At 38.0% G+C, this 13,524-nt stretch overlaps 1 protein-coding gene across 1 annotated transcript; it reads right to left on the reverse strand.

The window, feature by feature from the left end:
• Positions 1-1,424: 1,424 nt before the first annotated feature.
• On the reverse strand, positions 1,425-10,654 carry LOC121788383 (COP9 signalosome complex subunit 6a-like). The gene is made up of 9 exons (XM_042187068.1): positions 10,325-10,654; positions 10,101-10,189; positions 9,574-9,667; positions 3,301-3,362; positions 3,148-3,226; positions 2,951-3,043; positions 2,631-2,731; positions 2,239-2,294; positions 1,425-1,758 (listed from the first exon to the last, which is right to left on the reverse strand). Exons 1-9 carry the CDS (start codon positions 10,557-10,559, stop codon positions 1,677-1,679), a joined length of 891 nt encoding a protein of 296 aa, XP_042043002.1. The 5' UTR covers positions 10,560-10,654; the 3' UTR covers positions 1,425-1,676.
• Positions 10,655-13,524: the final 2,870 nt, after the last annotated feature.

Consider the following 13,524-nt stretch of genomic DNA (forward strand, 5'->3'; position numbering starts at 1 on the left):
GTGTTTTGGGGAATTCCGCCGGGAATTCCCAAAAACTGCTGATGCTCTAAGCTACACTTTCTTGCCAAAGAGAAAGACAAAGCACAATTCTCTCTCAATTTGCGAATAAGAGTTTCATTTATTTTCGACACGATTAATATTAGGAAAAGTGGCTAGAAAAAAGTTAATGATATTAGGTCTCATATGGAGTATTAGTATTGAATAAAATTGAAGTGAAATGAATTAGTCGAATATTGAGATCATATCACCATTTATAGTAAAAATGAACTTTTAAGTATCCTCTCTTCATTTCTTAAAAATAGACACTTTTGAAATGGCATGAGTTATAATGTGTAAAAAAATGGTAAAATAAGAAAGATAAAAGAAAAAGTAAGTTAGTCAATAATGGTCACGCCTCATTACAAAGAAAAAAATTTACTAAAATGAAAATTTTATAATTTTAAGAAATAAACTATAAAGGAAATAATTTCTAATTTTAAGAAACAGATCCAATATTTTTTTGGCCAACTATCAAGAGAGGAACAAAGAGTGCGCATATATATGTTGGCTAAGTAATAGAATATTGTATGTTCGAAGCCAAAAGTCTTGTGTATAATTCCACTATAACGCGGCCTTTAAAGTTCCGTTCATTTAAGCATAAAAAGAGAACGAATAAAGGAAAATAAATGAAGAGTCCATAAACCAAGTTGAATAACAATAAAATATCCATCTAAAAAAATAATCTTATCTTTTGATTTTGGAGTGTCCACAAATAAATAATCTCATTAAGAAATAGAAAGTTTCTCTCAAATTATAACACTATTTTATATACTTTTTCTACTTCTCTCCCATACTTTTTCCAAATTTCTCCTTTTGTTTCTACTTTACCAATTTCACATATACCCCGCGTCATCCATCCACATAACTATTATTTTTGATGGATGGAGAGAGTAATTATTTGCAAGTTTATGAGCTTAACAAAAATTAATTTTTAAATTTAGAAATTAAATGAATCATGCATGCTAATGAAAAACTAATTGACAACATCCAAAAAAGGAAGAGCCGGATGCTTTTGTTCCATCACGACTTTTAAAATCATTATATTCAAAGGTAAATTTTTCTCTTTACCAATCTAAACAGCAAAACCATTCATTCCAATCATCTTACACGATCGACGGGAAAAGTTATAATTATGATATAAATTCCATAGTCCATTTCAACCTCATATGATTACATAATAAAGTCAAAATATACTCGAGCATAATAATATAGATTCATTAATCACCATCGTTGTGTTCGATTGCAATTCTCAAAATTCACAGTAATTTTTACCACTATGATTTAGTACTTCTCTAAAACATATACTCAGATTGAAGTAACCTCTAGAGGGTCATAATATATTTGATTCAACATACTGCTGTTCATGGGAACTGAGCTGTGACATATTTTTAATGAAATATAATGAGGTGCATTCATAGATTTAATGCCAATTCACTACCTGACCTGAGTATAAACAAAAATAAAAATGGCAAACTACATATGTATGTCTGGAAAACAAAAATGCATGAACACAGACAAACCATTCAAAAGTTCATCACCTCGGGGTTCATTTATACTTGCGATAGATTCCTAGATAATGTAGTCTGCATTCTTCAGAGGTCAAATTAATAACAAGGGCAATGAAAAAGAATAAACGTTTAGATAAAACCAGTCCGGCCACCCCTTCGGCTATGCCTGTCGTAAGCAGTGTTGAATTTGTCCACCAATTCATTCATTGTACTGCATAAGAAGTTTACAGCCAATGATCAGAGCTGACATCAAAGTTCTCTATTTACAGTTAGAAACGAATTATAATTAGTTCAAATTTCTACATATGCTACAAGACAGATGCTTGAGTTTCCAGGAAATGATATATCAGGTAGACAACAACTGCAGTTAAACTACTAAGTGGTGAATGAACTATAAGTTCAAGCATTGAGGTCATGGTAGAAGCTTTTAACACATTCATAAATCATAATGCATTAAACCAATCCAGGATTCCGGGCGACTCCAAACGTCTCTCCTAATAGCATAACACAGAATCAGCCACACAAGGCCAAGACACAATCCGCCTGATACGACCATCAAGTAAGCATAAACCAAATTCAACAAATCCCAACAATGTCAAATCTAATAATGTATCCTGCTTCTAAAGCACATACACGACTAAAAGTATTATTCAGAAAAGATAATAGCAGGACAAAGGAATAAAAGCCATACCTTGAGCAATTGGTAAACATGGCAAGATATGTGATCAATAATGTGTCGTTGTATTCCTGGAAATAACAATATTAAGTCATTATGAAAGTATCGAGCAGAAGAAAATGAATTAAGTAAACAAATTTATATATAACAGTATCAGTCAGTATAAGCCAAAGAGCCAACTCTCATGGGGAGAGTTCGAACTTACCCCTCGTTAATAAAGGTAAGATCTTTTTTCAAAAAATAAATTAAAAAACGGTGAGCTTGAGAGGTTTGAAATCCTCCTTTGCCTATACTTTCCTCGGTTCGAAACAAACAAAAAAAGACCTACACTATATGATACTCATTTAAAGTGAATGGTACTAAAAAGAATATTCGAAACATAACCAAATACTACATGATGCACTCACCATCAAGAAGTCATCTTGAAATTTTTCAGATTCAATAGCTGGCAACCTTCTCAAGAGACTAGAAACTTGCCTCAGCAATGAATTCTCCAAGGGAATCTCACCTGCAGCAGTAAATAGAACATAAAGATTAAATATACTTAACAATCTATTGGACTTATTCCATACTCCAAACAACAATACATTTAATTTACAGATCGAAAATCATGCTACAGACATCTTTCAAACAAGTAAACCTAGTTGTTTCACTCAACCAACGAAAACAGAAAATGAGATGACTTCTCCATTTAGAAATTGAAATTTTAGAAAATAAATAGACATACCCTTCTGCATGGCTAGAAGATAGTGATGAAGCACTCTGACTCTACTATTTAGCATTTTGATGGCACTATGTATACCAGTAAGATGAGCAGCCACTGCCAATATTATAAGGTAAAGAGGTTGAAATCCTATGCATCCTTGATAAGAAAAACAATAATATAAAAAGAGGATTTAATTCATGTGAGAGTGAAAGGCTCACACTGAGTTGCAGCAGAACCCCCGTCAGATGGTTTAAGGTGGGCAACATGATCAACAGATATTCTTTCTGCTTCCACTGTCTAGTACAAGGATAAAAGAAGTTGCAGCATACAGCTAAAATTTTCTCAGTATTAAATATTAAAAAAAAACATACCTCAATGGTGTAGCTTGATTGAACAAAAATAAGCTGGGGGTTGCCATCAATTACATGCAACTCTTGAATGGTAATGATCGTGAACAAAAACAGTAAAAAACAGAAATCAAGCTCATGAGTAAATAAGGGGTTAAACTAAAAATCTATGATCTCACATATAGTTCTTGATGTACATACTTCCAACATACTACCACCATCCCACAATAGGAGTCACATTTGTGGGCACAGATTTTAAGAATTATAAAGGATAGTGGGTTGGAAAGCATGGAAAGTTAGGAATATGGGGCCCACTTGTTATATTGGTTTTATAATAAAATGTGAGTTAAGTGAGTTAGTGGAATGTGGGACCTACTTACCATTTATGGTAAAAGTGAAATAGGACTCTTATTGTGGCACGGACCGAATTGGCAAAATGTGTGTAATAATGGAGTGCTCATTTCAGTTGGAAGAAGAAGGCAGAAGTCGGTAAGCTCGGCTAGAAAGGAGTTCGGTAAGCTCGGCTAGAAAGGAGTTCGGTAAGCTCGGCTAGAAGGGAGCTCGGTAAGGAAGCTCGGTAAGGAAGCTCGGTAAGGAAGCTCGGCTTTGAGCTGGAATGAGCCGAGAAGAGAGTTCGGTCTTGAGCCGAGAAGGGAGTTCGGTATTGAGCCGAGAAGGAAGAAGCAACCAGTTCGGTCTGAGCCGAGAAGGAAGAAGCAGTTAGTTAGCCGAGGTGTAGCGGTTATTCTTCTTGTTTTCTTGATCCTTGTTGTAGTTAGTTAGTAGCAGTTGCTACTTGTTTGTAGAGCTTTAAATAGCTCATAACCGTGTATGTAGTTAGAGTAGTTTAATCAATAAAGAGTTTTCCAGTTTCTCTCCAAGATTATCATCTTCAATACTCAAAGTGTGAGTGTGTGTGTTTCTGCAGTGTGTGATCTCATACAACAGTGAGTGTGTGTGTGATCTTCTTGAGTGTGTGAAAGCCTTGTGTGCGTAAATTCAACAAGTGGCGCCGTCTGTGGGAAAGGGATATTGAAGCTGATTTGCAGAGGATCAAACGGTTTCAGAAATGGCAGCAAGGCTTGATGCAGAAAAATTCACAGGCAAGAATGATTATAGCCTGTGGAAGATGAAGATGAAGGCGGTTTTGATTCAACAAGGCTTGGCCGCAGTTCTTGCAAAACCAGAGGAGAAAGGAAAGGCTCCAGTGCTTGATGATAAAGCTCAGGCAAAGATGGAGGAGATGCAGCTCAAGGCACATTCTGCAGTGATTCTGTGCCTTGGAGATAAGGTCTTGAGGGATGTTCAAGAAGCCAAGACTGCGGTGGAGATCTTGGACAAGTTGGATGAAGTTTACTTGGCCAAATCCTTGGCTAACCGGCTGTATCTCAAGAAGAGGCTGTATGCCTATAGTTTTTCTGGAGATAGGTCCATCATTGAGCAGCTAGAGGAGTTCAACAAGATCATTGATGACCTGGGATCTGTTGATGTCAAGATTTCAGATGAGGATAAGGCCATTCTCACATTGAATGCCTTGCCTAGCTCGTATGACCAGTTAAGTGATGCCATTATCTATGGAAGAGATAAACCTATCACCTATGCAGAAGTCTATTCAGCCTTGATGGCCAAAGAACTCCAGAAGACAGCCAACAGAGGCTCTGCAAGCTCCAATGTTCAAGCTGCAGAGGCCTTGAATGTGAAGAAGTTCAAGAAGCAGAACTTCAAGAAGAAGTTTGAGGGCCCTAAACCCTCAAGTTCTGATGCTCAGAAGGAAACCAGAGCTTGCTATTGGTGCAAGAAACCTGGACATTTGAAGAAAGATTGTCATGCATGGAAGAGAAAGATGGCCTCTGAGGGACACAACCAATCTGATTGTGTGGAGAGTGCTGATCCCCCGGCTCAACTTATGAATATTAGTGACAGTGGGGTCAGTCACAGGTGGATAATGGACTCGGGGTGCAGCTTCCATATGTGCCCCAATAGAAGCTGGTTTCATGATCTTCAAGAAGCATCGGGTACGGTTGTTCTTGGAAACAATCATATTTGTCAGATCAGAGGAATAGGGAAGGTAAAGCTAAGCCTACAAGATGGCTCTATAAAGATCCTAACTGGGGTGAGGTATATTCCAGAAGTGAAGAGGAATCTCATCTCATTGGGAATGCTGGAGCAGAAAGGGTTCACCATATTGATGAGTCAAGGAAAATTGTTTGTTAAATCTGGAGATGCAGTGATGATGGAGGCTGACAGAGAGCATATTCTCTATTATCTGAAGGCTAAGGCTGTTGATGGAGAAAGCAATGCAGTGTCAGATGATTCCATAATGCTATGGCACAAGAGATTGGGCCACCCAGCTGAAGGAAGCTTGAAAGAACTCATCAAGAAGGGTCTGATCTCTGGAGATTTCAACAAGATAAACCCCTGTGAGCAGTGTATACTTGGAAAGGCTAAGAAGGCACCCTATCCTACAGGTATTCACTCTTCTACAGCCCCTTTAGACTACATACATAGTGATCTTTGGGGGCCTTCACCGGTGTGTTCAATTGGTGGAGGAAAGTATTATCTAGCTATCATTGATGACTATACAAGGAAGTTGTGGGTATATATTCTTAAAGAAAAATCTGAAACACTCACAAAGTTCAAGATATGGTGTAAGGAGGTTGAGCTAGAGAAGGGTAGAAGTGTTAAATGCTTAAGAACAGACAATGGCCTAGAGTTCTTGTCTGCGGAGTTTGATCTGTTTTGTAAAGAGAAGGGTATGAAGAGGCATAGGACTGTTCCTGGTAATCCTCAGCAAAATGGTGTTGTGGAGAGGATGAATAGGACAATCCTAGAGAGGGTGAGGTGCCTACTTCTTGGTTCTGGTTTGAGCAGCAGATTCTGGGGTGAGGCTGTGTATACAGCAGCCTATCTCATCAATAAATGCCCATCTACTGCCCTGAAATCTGAAACTCCTGATTACATGTGGTATGGAGCTCATAGTGACTACTCAAAGTACAAGGTGTTTGGGTGTGTGGCCTATGCTCATGCTAGGCAAAGCAAGCTTGAAGCTAGGGCTCTGAAATGTATTATGTTGGGGTATCAGAGGGGTGTTAAGGGGTATAGGCTCTGGTGTATTGAGCCCGGTAAGCAGAAGGTCTTGGTGAGTAGGGATGTGGTGTTCTTGGAGGATCAGATGCCATACCTGAAGGATAAGCTGGACTCCAGTGAAGATGAGGGTGATTTCTTCAAGGTGGAGCCTGTGGGGGTTGGCCTAGGAGCAGGTGGAGTTATTGACTCAGGGAGTGAGTCTGATTCAGATAAAGAAGAGGCTCCAACTCAGGGCAACCAGGCTGGTGAGTCTATATCAGACTCTATCAGCTTGCAAGGGACAGAGTTAGAAGAGAAACAAGGCCACCAACAAAGTTCTCTGATGTTGTGTATTATGCTCTGTGTGCAGCTGAAAGTATTGATGGCGCAGATCCACTCACATATAAAGAAGCTATGCAGAGTAAAGATAGAGAAAGATGGATTGAAGCCATGAATGAGGAAATAGAGTCTTTACTCAAGAACAAAACATGGATTTTGGTGGACAAATCCAAGCTGAGTACAGATGGTAAGGAAAGGAGGCTGGTAAGCTGTAAGTGGTTGTTTAAAAGAAAGATTGAGACCACTGATAAGGATAGAGTCAGGTTCAAGGCAAGGCTGGTGGCTAGAGGCTTTACACAGCAGGAGGGAATCGATTTCAATGAAGTGTTTGCACCTGTTGTGAAGCACACTTCAATTAGGATCCTATTGGCTGTGGTGAATCTGCTTGACTGGGAGCTACAACAGCTTGATGTGAAGACAGCCTTCCTAAATGGAGATCTAGAGGAAACTATCTTCATGGAACAGCCAGAGGGCTATGTGAAGATTGGAGAAGAAGGCAAGGTGTGCCTGTTACAGAAAAGTCTTTATGGACTTAAGCAAAGTCCTAGACAGTGGAATAAGAAGTTTGATGCACAGATGAAGAAGATTGGCTTCTCCAAGTCAGAATATGATGATTGCATTTACATCAAGAAGGCAGGCAAGACTCCCATTGCCTACCTATTACTCTATGTGGATGATATGCTACTTGCAGGGCCTTCTATGACAGAAATTCAGAAAGTTAAACAAGATCTGAAGTCAAGCTTTGAAATGAAGGATCTAGGAGAGTCAAGGAAGATCCTAGGCATACATATTCAGAGAGATAGAGGCTGCAAGAAGCTGTGGATGCTGCAAACTGACTATATTGAGAAAGTTTTGCAGAGATTCAAAATGGAAAATGCAAAAGCTGCATCAACTCCTCTGTCCCAGAGTTTTAAGCTTTCAAAGGAGCAGGCCCCTAAAACTAAGCAAGAGGCTGATGAGATGGAGGCTATCCCTTATGCTAGTGTGGTTGGAAGTGTTATGTATACTATGATTTGTACAAGACCAGATCTTGCTCATGCTATCTCAGTGACTAGCAGATACATGGCAGACCCGGGGAAGGAGCATTGGAATGCTCTTAAGTGGATATTGAGGTACATGAAGTCAACTAAGGACTGGGGGATTGTCTTCAATGGCTGGGAAGGTGAATCTGAGGAGGTTGTGCAGGGCTATTGTGATGCAGACTATGCTGCAAACCTGGACAACAGGAAGTCCCAAACAGGTTATCTTTTTACCATGTTTGGAACTGTAATCAGCTGGAAATCAGGGTTGCAAAGTGTTGTTGCTCTCTCAACAACAGAATCAGAGTATATAGCTCTCACTGCAGCTGTACAGGAGAGCTTTTGGATTCAGGGAGTGATTTCTGACTTTGGTTTTGACCAAAAGACAATGGTGATTCATTGTGACAGCAGCTCAGCTATGTGCTTGGCTAAACATCCGGGTTTTCATGAAAGGAGCAAGCACATAGACATAAAGTTGCATTTTATTCGAGATGAGATCGAAAAGGGGAGAGTGAAGGTGATTAAGATTAACACCTTGCACAATCCGGCTGACATGCTAACAAAGTCTCTAGGTAGAGACAAGTTTGATCATTGCAAGAAGTTGATCAATGTTTGTGCAAGAACTGAGATGAGCCCTCAGGTGGAGAATTGTAATAATGGAGTGCTCATTTCAGTTGGAAGAAGAAGGCAGAAGTCGGTAAGCTCGGCTAGAAAGGAGTTCGGTAAGCTCGGCTAGAAAGGAGTTCGGTAAGCTCGGCTAGAAGGGAGCTCGGTAAGGAAGCTCGGTAAGGAAGCTCGGTAAGGAAGCTCGGCTTTGAGCTGGAATGAGCCGAGAAGAGAGTTCGGTCTTGAGCCGAGAAGGGAGTTCGGTATTGAGCCGAGAAGGAAGAAGCAACCAGTTCGGTCTGAGCCGAGAAGGAAGAAGCAGTTAGTTAGCCGAGGTGTAGCGGTTATTCTTCTTGTTTTCTTGATCCTTGTTGTAGTTAGTTAGTAGCAGTTGCTACTTGTTTGTAGAGCTTTAAATAGCTCATAACCGTGTATGTAGTTAGAGTAGTTTAATCAATAAAGAGTTTTCCAGTTTCTCTCCAAGATTATCATCTTCAATACTCAAAGTGTGAGTGTGTGTGTTTCTGCAGTGTGTGATCTCATACAACAGTGAGTGTGTGTGTGATCTTCTTGAGTGTGTGAAAGCCTTGTGTGCGTAAATCCCAACAATGTGACTCTTATTGTGGGACAGAGGTCGTATTAGCAATCTTTTAGTTGCCTATATGAGGCAATGTGACAATGTCCTAAACTGTTAATACTGAAATGAAACCAGCTAAGGGAAGAAGTTATCTAAAATCGGGCTAGAATATATCAACCACATGTAGGCAGATTGCAGACACAATTACTCACTAACTCACTTTAACACTCTAATAGGGCTAGATTTAAATGGCAGTCTCAAAGTCCATACAAGATCACAAGCCTAAAGAATTAGATATTGGTCATATGGCTAACCCTTACCAACTACAAATTTTTACTTTATATCAATATGTTCTATGTTCCTCTCTCAATGGCAATGTGAAAATGGAAAATATAAAATAATAAATAAATAAATAAATAAGCAGATGCTCTGCTTGCTTCTAGTAGAGTAAATAAGATATCCCTAACAACTGGAGACTTCTGAATAAAGAGTCAAAGGCATCAATACAAGAACAATGTGGTTAATGTATGTCATGTAACATTGTAAATCTACACCGAAGGCTACTCTTCAGAAACAGAATTCAACAAACACATAATAGGAATTCTTCCTCATAGCCAAGCACTGAATATATATAAATAAATAATAACATCAATCCCAGTAAAATGGTGATAGCAGATGATAAATGCGTACCACTTTCATAGATAGTAACCGGCAGATCCTTCTGGGCAGGATTGATTGAAGGATTTAGAAGAACATAAACTGGATTCTCATTGATATCCATTAACTGTGGGGAACAAATGATTCTCACTAATCAGGTAACATACAGTATTTTACTTGTGCAATAAAAGTATAAAATGTAAGGTATGCCGGCTTAGACAATGAACTCATATATGTTTAAATACAACTAATTACATCTATGTTCAGAATACTTTTAGTCCTCACTCTGAAAGTCTGAAGATATACACAGCTGGTATGGAGATCAATAAAATATAAAACCGAAACAGTGTTTCGCCGCATTTGTGAGTATCACCGCGAAAGCTACCGAAAAAATTATGAAAAATAACTTAGAGCACTTCAGATGATACCTTCTGATCCCATGTAATTTTAATATTTTTCACTTACTAGGGTTAGAAAGTGATCTGAAAACACAGGTCATGATATCAAATACTAGAAAATTGCTCAATCATAGACATGTAGAGTAGAATTTAAAAGCTTACAGATTTGTGAATAATCATATCGGTTTCGTGAGCATCACTCCCCGTTGAATACCATCCAAGTATATAGAACTGAGGAAAAACCTTCTTATCTGTTCAGCATATCAGATATCAGTAATTTCCAATCCCCTCACCCCAAAAAAAGCCCTAATCAGTAAGCACTGCCGAAACTAGCACACTAAAATCTCAAAAATATGAATGTAATTTAGGCAAGGGATAATACGCACATAGCTCTTGCTTTTTCTCGAGAAAAGCGCGGTCGAGAGAGTGGGCGGAGTCGTCGTAGAGAAGCTCGAAACTGTTGAAGATCTCGACGGTGCGGCCGCACTGGACGCCGATGACGCAACCGACAACGCGGCGCGGATGAGATTGGGACTTGACTCGAGTGAAGTGATCCGAGATGTTGACAATGACGAGAGGGTGGAGTTTGAAGGTAAGCCCGCTGCTCGACGACGACGCCATCTTCTCCTTCTCCCCTTTTCCTTTGTTTGATTGATTGAAATCGGAAACCTACACTGCTAATTTCCACTTTGAAGAAGGGTTTTGCAGACTTCGTTTTATTTTATTTTCTTTGTTTCTCTTTTTTACTTTTTCGCAATTGTTAGTAGTTCTAAATATACCCTGAATTTTGGCCAAATTCTCATACAGTGTATTTTATAAATATAAAATTAATTCTGAGAATTATGAACTCTAATTATTGATTAAATTTTATATTTTCGACCGTGAAAACTAACGTAGTCAAATTTAATCTTATGTGATAATCCAATTCTATTAGAAGCGTGATATAGACTTGTACATAATTCAAAAAAATGGCAAAACAAATTTGTTTTTCATATACTTTAAAAAAAATACTACATTGCCAGCTTTATTCATTTCGGCACTTAAAAATTAGAGGACAAATGCTTCAGTCTATGAGAAAAATTACTATATAATATAAATATATATGTTATACTTACCACTAATATTATTTCCAAGATACTAGTATTTTTTCTATTCTACTTAATACTAATATTAATTCGAAGATACTAGTAGTATTTTTATATACTAGCCTAATTTTGGAAACTTATATCCGTATTTGTAAAACATGCATATTGGAGCACCAGGCCGAGGCAATTGGTTCGGGTATCAGGATTCAATTTTGGGGCGACTTGGCCATCATAATAATTATAGCGATCTCACAATAACAAAGGAAAAATATAATGAATGTGAAAAATATTAAGTCCATGCTTCTTGCAACTTTACCCTTTCGGAACCAACTGTGTTGCGCCTGCAAGCTATATTAAGCTCGTGCTTAATATTATAATTTTTAGATTTTATAATAAACTAAAATTTTAAAATTTTTAATAATCGAAAAAAAATTTCACACATAGTTTGTATTATGTCAACTTAAAGTAGCGTGCATGAAATATCATAAACTTTTGTTTGAAAGATAATTTTGACGGAAATAATTCCACTTTAATTTAAATTAAAATTAAATTCTAAAATAATTATCTATTCATATTTCATTCCAACCCTCTACTATTTGTAGTTACCAAATATAGAAATGGAATCAATAAAAAAAATAACAATTTCATTATTTTGTATTCCTTGCCCTTACTAAATATAAGAATGGATTTGTCATTCCATTTTCATCCTCATCCTCATCTCATTCCCTCCTTATTATATTTAATCACTGGCAGATCTAGGGGGGCGATCGCCCCTCCTTGCGACTAATTTCCACTTATCCGAACATAAAATTTCTATGTCGGTCCCCTCCGTTTGCCTCTGACATCCCCTGAAGATTGTAAAAAATAGTTATATTTGCCTTAAGCCAAACTAGGAGTAATATATATTCCGCCCTCTCCGTTTTTTAATACTGGATTGTAACTGCAGTCCATGAAAGGTCTAAAAGTGTTTAAAACGTAAATGTTTTACATGCATAATAGACATAGATAATAGAGTACATGAAATATAAGTACTTAACTAGTTTTTTACTCACTTGACATTATTCTCGTCCCTCAACATTCACGCCATGATTTAGTTTATGGAAGTTTAGGCAAGTCAAATCGATAAGATTAAAAGTAATACTTTCTATGTTTTTAATACTAATCCCATTTTTTCAACTTAGTGTATCCGTGAATAGAAGTTTCAATTCATTTTTACTATAAATAGTAATCGGATTTTACATTTAATTAATTTATTCTATTCATATTTTATTTAAAATTAATATATAGTACTAGTACGACTTATATTACATTGAGTTTTTTTTACTTATTTTTCTTTAATATTTTTAAAATCATGTGCCTTCAAGAAATGAGATTCCTAAATTGCTAAGGGCTAAAGGAGGGAGTATATCATAAATTTAAAATTTAAACTAAGTCTGACCCTGACAAATGAATTGCTTAAAGTTTAAATAGATTATTTAGAGCCCATTTCCCAACCATATATACTTAGTGCGTGAATCAAGCACGTGATGAATTATTTTGTGTTGTTAATTTGTTAGTACTACGTCAGTATATGTAGGCCTCATTCGGTTGCCATGTTAGCCCTAGATAGTCTATTTTATCTATGCTTTGGTTGCCATGATACTACTATCTCTAAGCCCGAAAATTTACTAAAAGCCTGCCTATGCCAAGTGGACTATCCACAAATTTGTGAATACACTATACCACCCAATAGCAGCGATAGTGTACTGTTTTCTCTATGATAGTCACTATTGCCCCCTCTCTCTCTCCCACTTTTACTCACTTTCTCTCTCTTCTGCAACTCTTCTCTCACCCCCACTAGATTTCTCAACCGTCTCTCTCCTCTCCCTCTCTACGGTAGCGGCTGCCACCGGCGGTAGCAATGGTTCACTTTGGCCGATTTCGTTAAAATCTAGAATTAACATCTTCGCGGCTGCCGTCGCACCACAATAAGCAAAATCTTGTTACTATCGTGGAAATAATTGGCCATTCGCATCTTCGCGATTGCCACGACCACGAATCTGTGTACGCCTGCGTCGAGAAGCCGCTCATCCTCGCGTAGTCAGCTGTGCTGCTCGAGATCCTCCACAGCCTTGCCAGAATCGTCAGATCTCCGGTTACCTCCACTCTGTCGTAGGTCGCCTCACCGATGATCATTAAGATAGTTAGATACTCGTTTTTCCGATTGAAGGAGGCGTTCGGATATGCGCCGTCGGGGCTGATCTGCAGTACAACACGTTTCTGATGTTGTACCCTACTGGAATCACGAGCGAGGTGCGGCTGATCTCCTAAGCACTGACGTATTTGAAGGAATCAGGGGACAAATTCAGCATTAGGATGCTGAATAGGTGGACAAATTCAGTAATTTTTGTTAATCTTCAAAGCTCATTCTATTGAATGATTTTGGTGGTGTTTTCATTGTATTTTTGGAGTTGGGCTTCTCATTAATTGAAGTCAGAATGTTATTTCTTCAAAATCAGTCT

The sequence above is a fragment of the Salvia splendens genome, unplaced genomic scaffold (genome assembly GCF_004379255.2).
Source record: "Salvia splendens isolate huo1 unplaced genomic scaffold, SspV2 ctg1028, whole genome shotgun sequence".
In the NCBI taxonomy this organism is placed as follows: domain Eukaryota; kingdom Viridiplantae; phylum Streptophyta; class Magnoliopsida; order Lamiales; family Lamiaceae; genus Salvia; species Salvia splendens.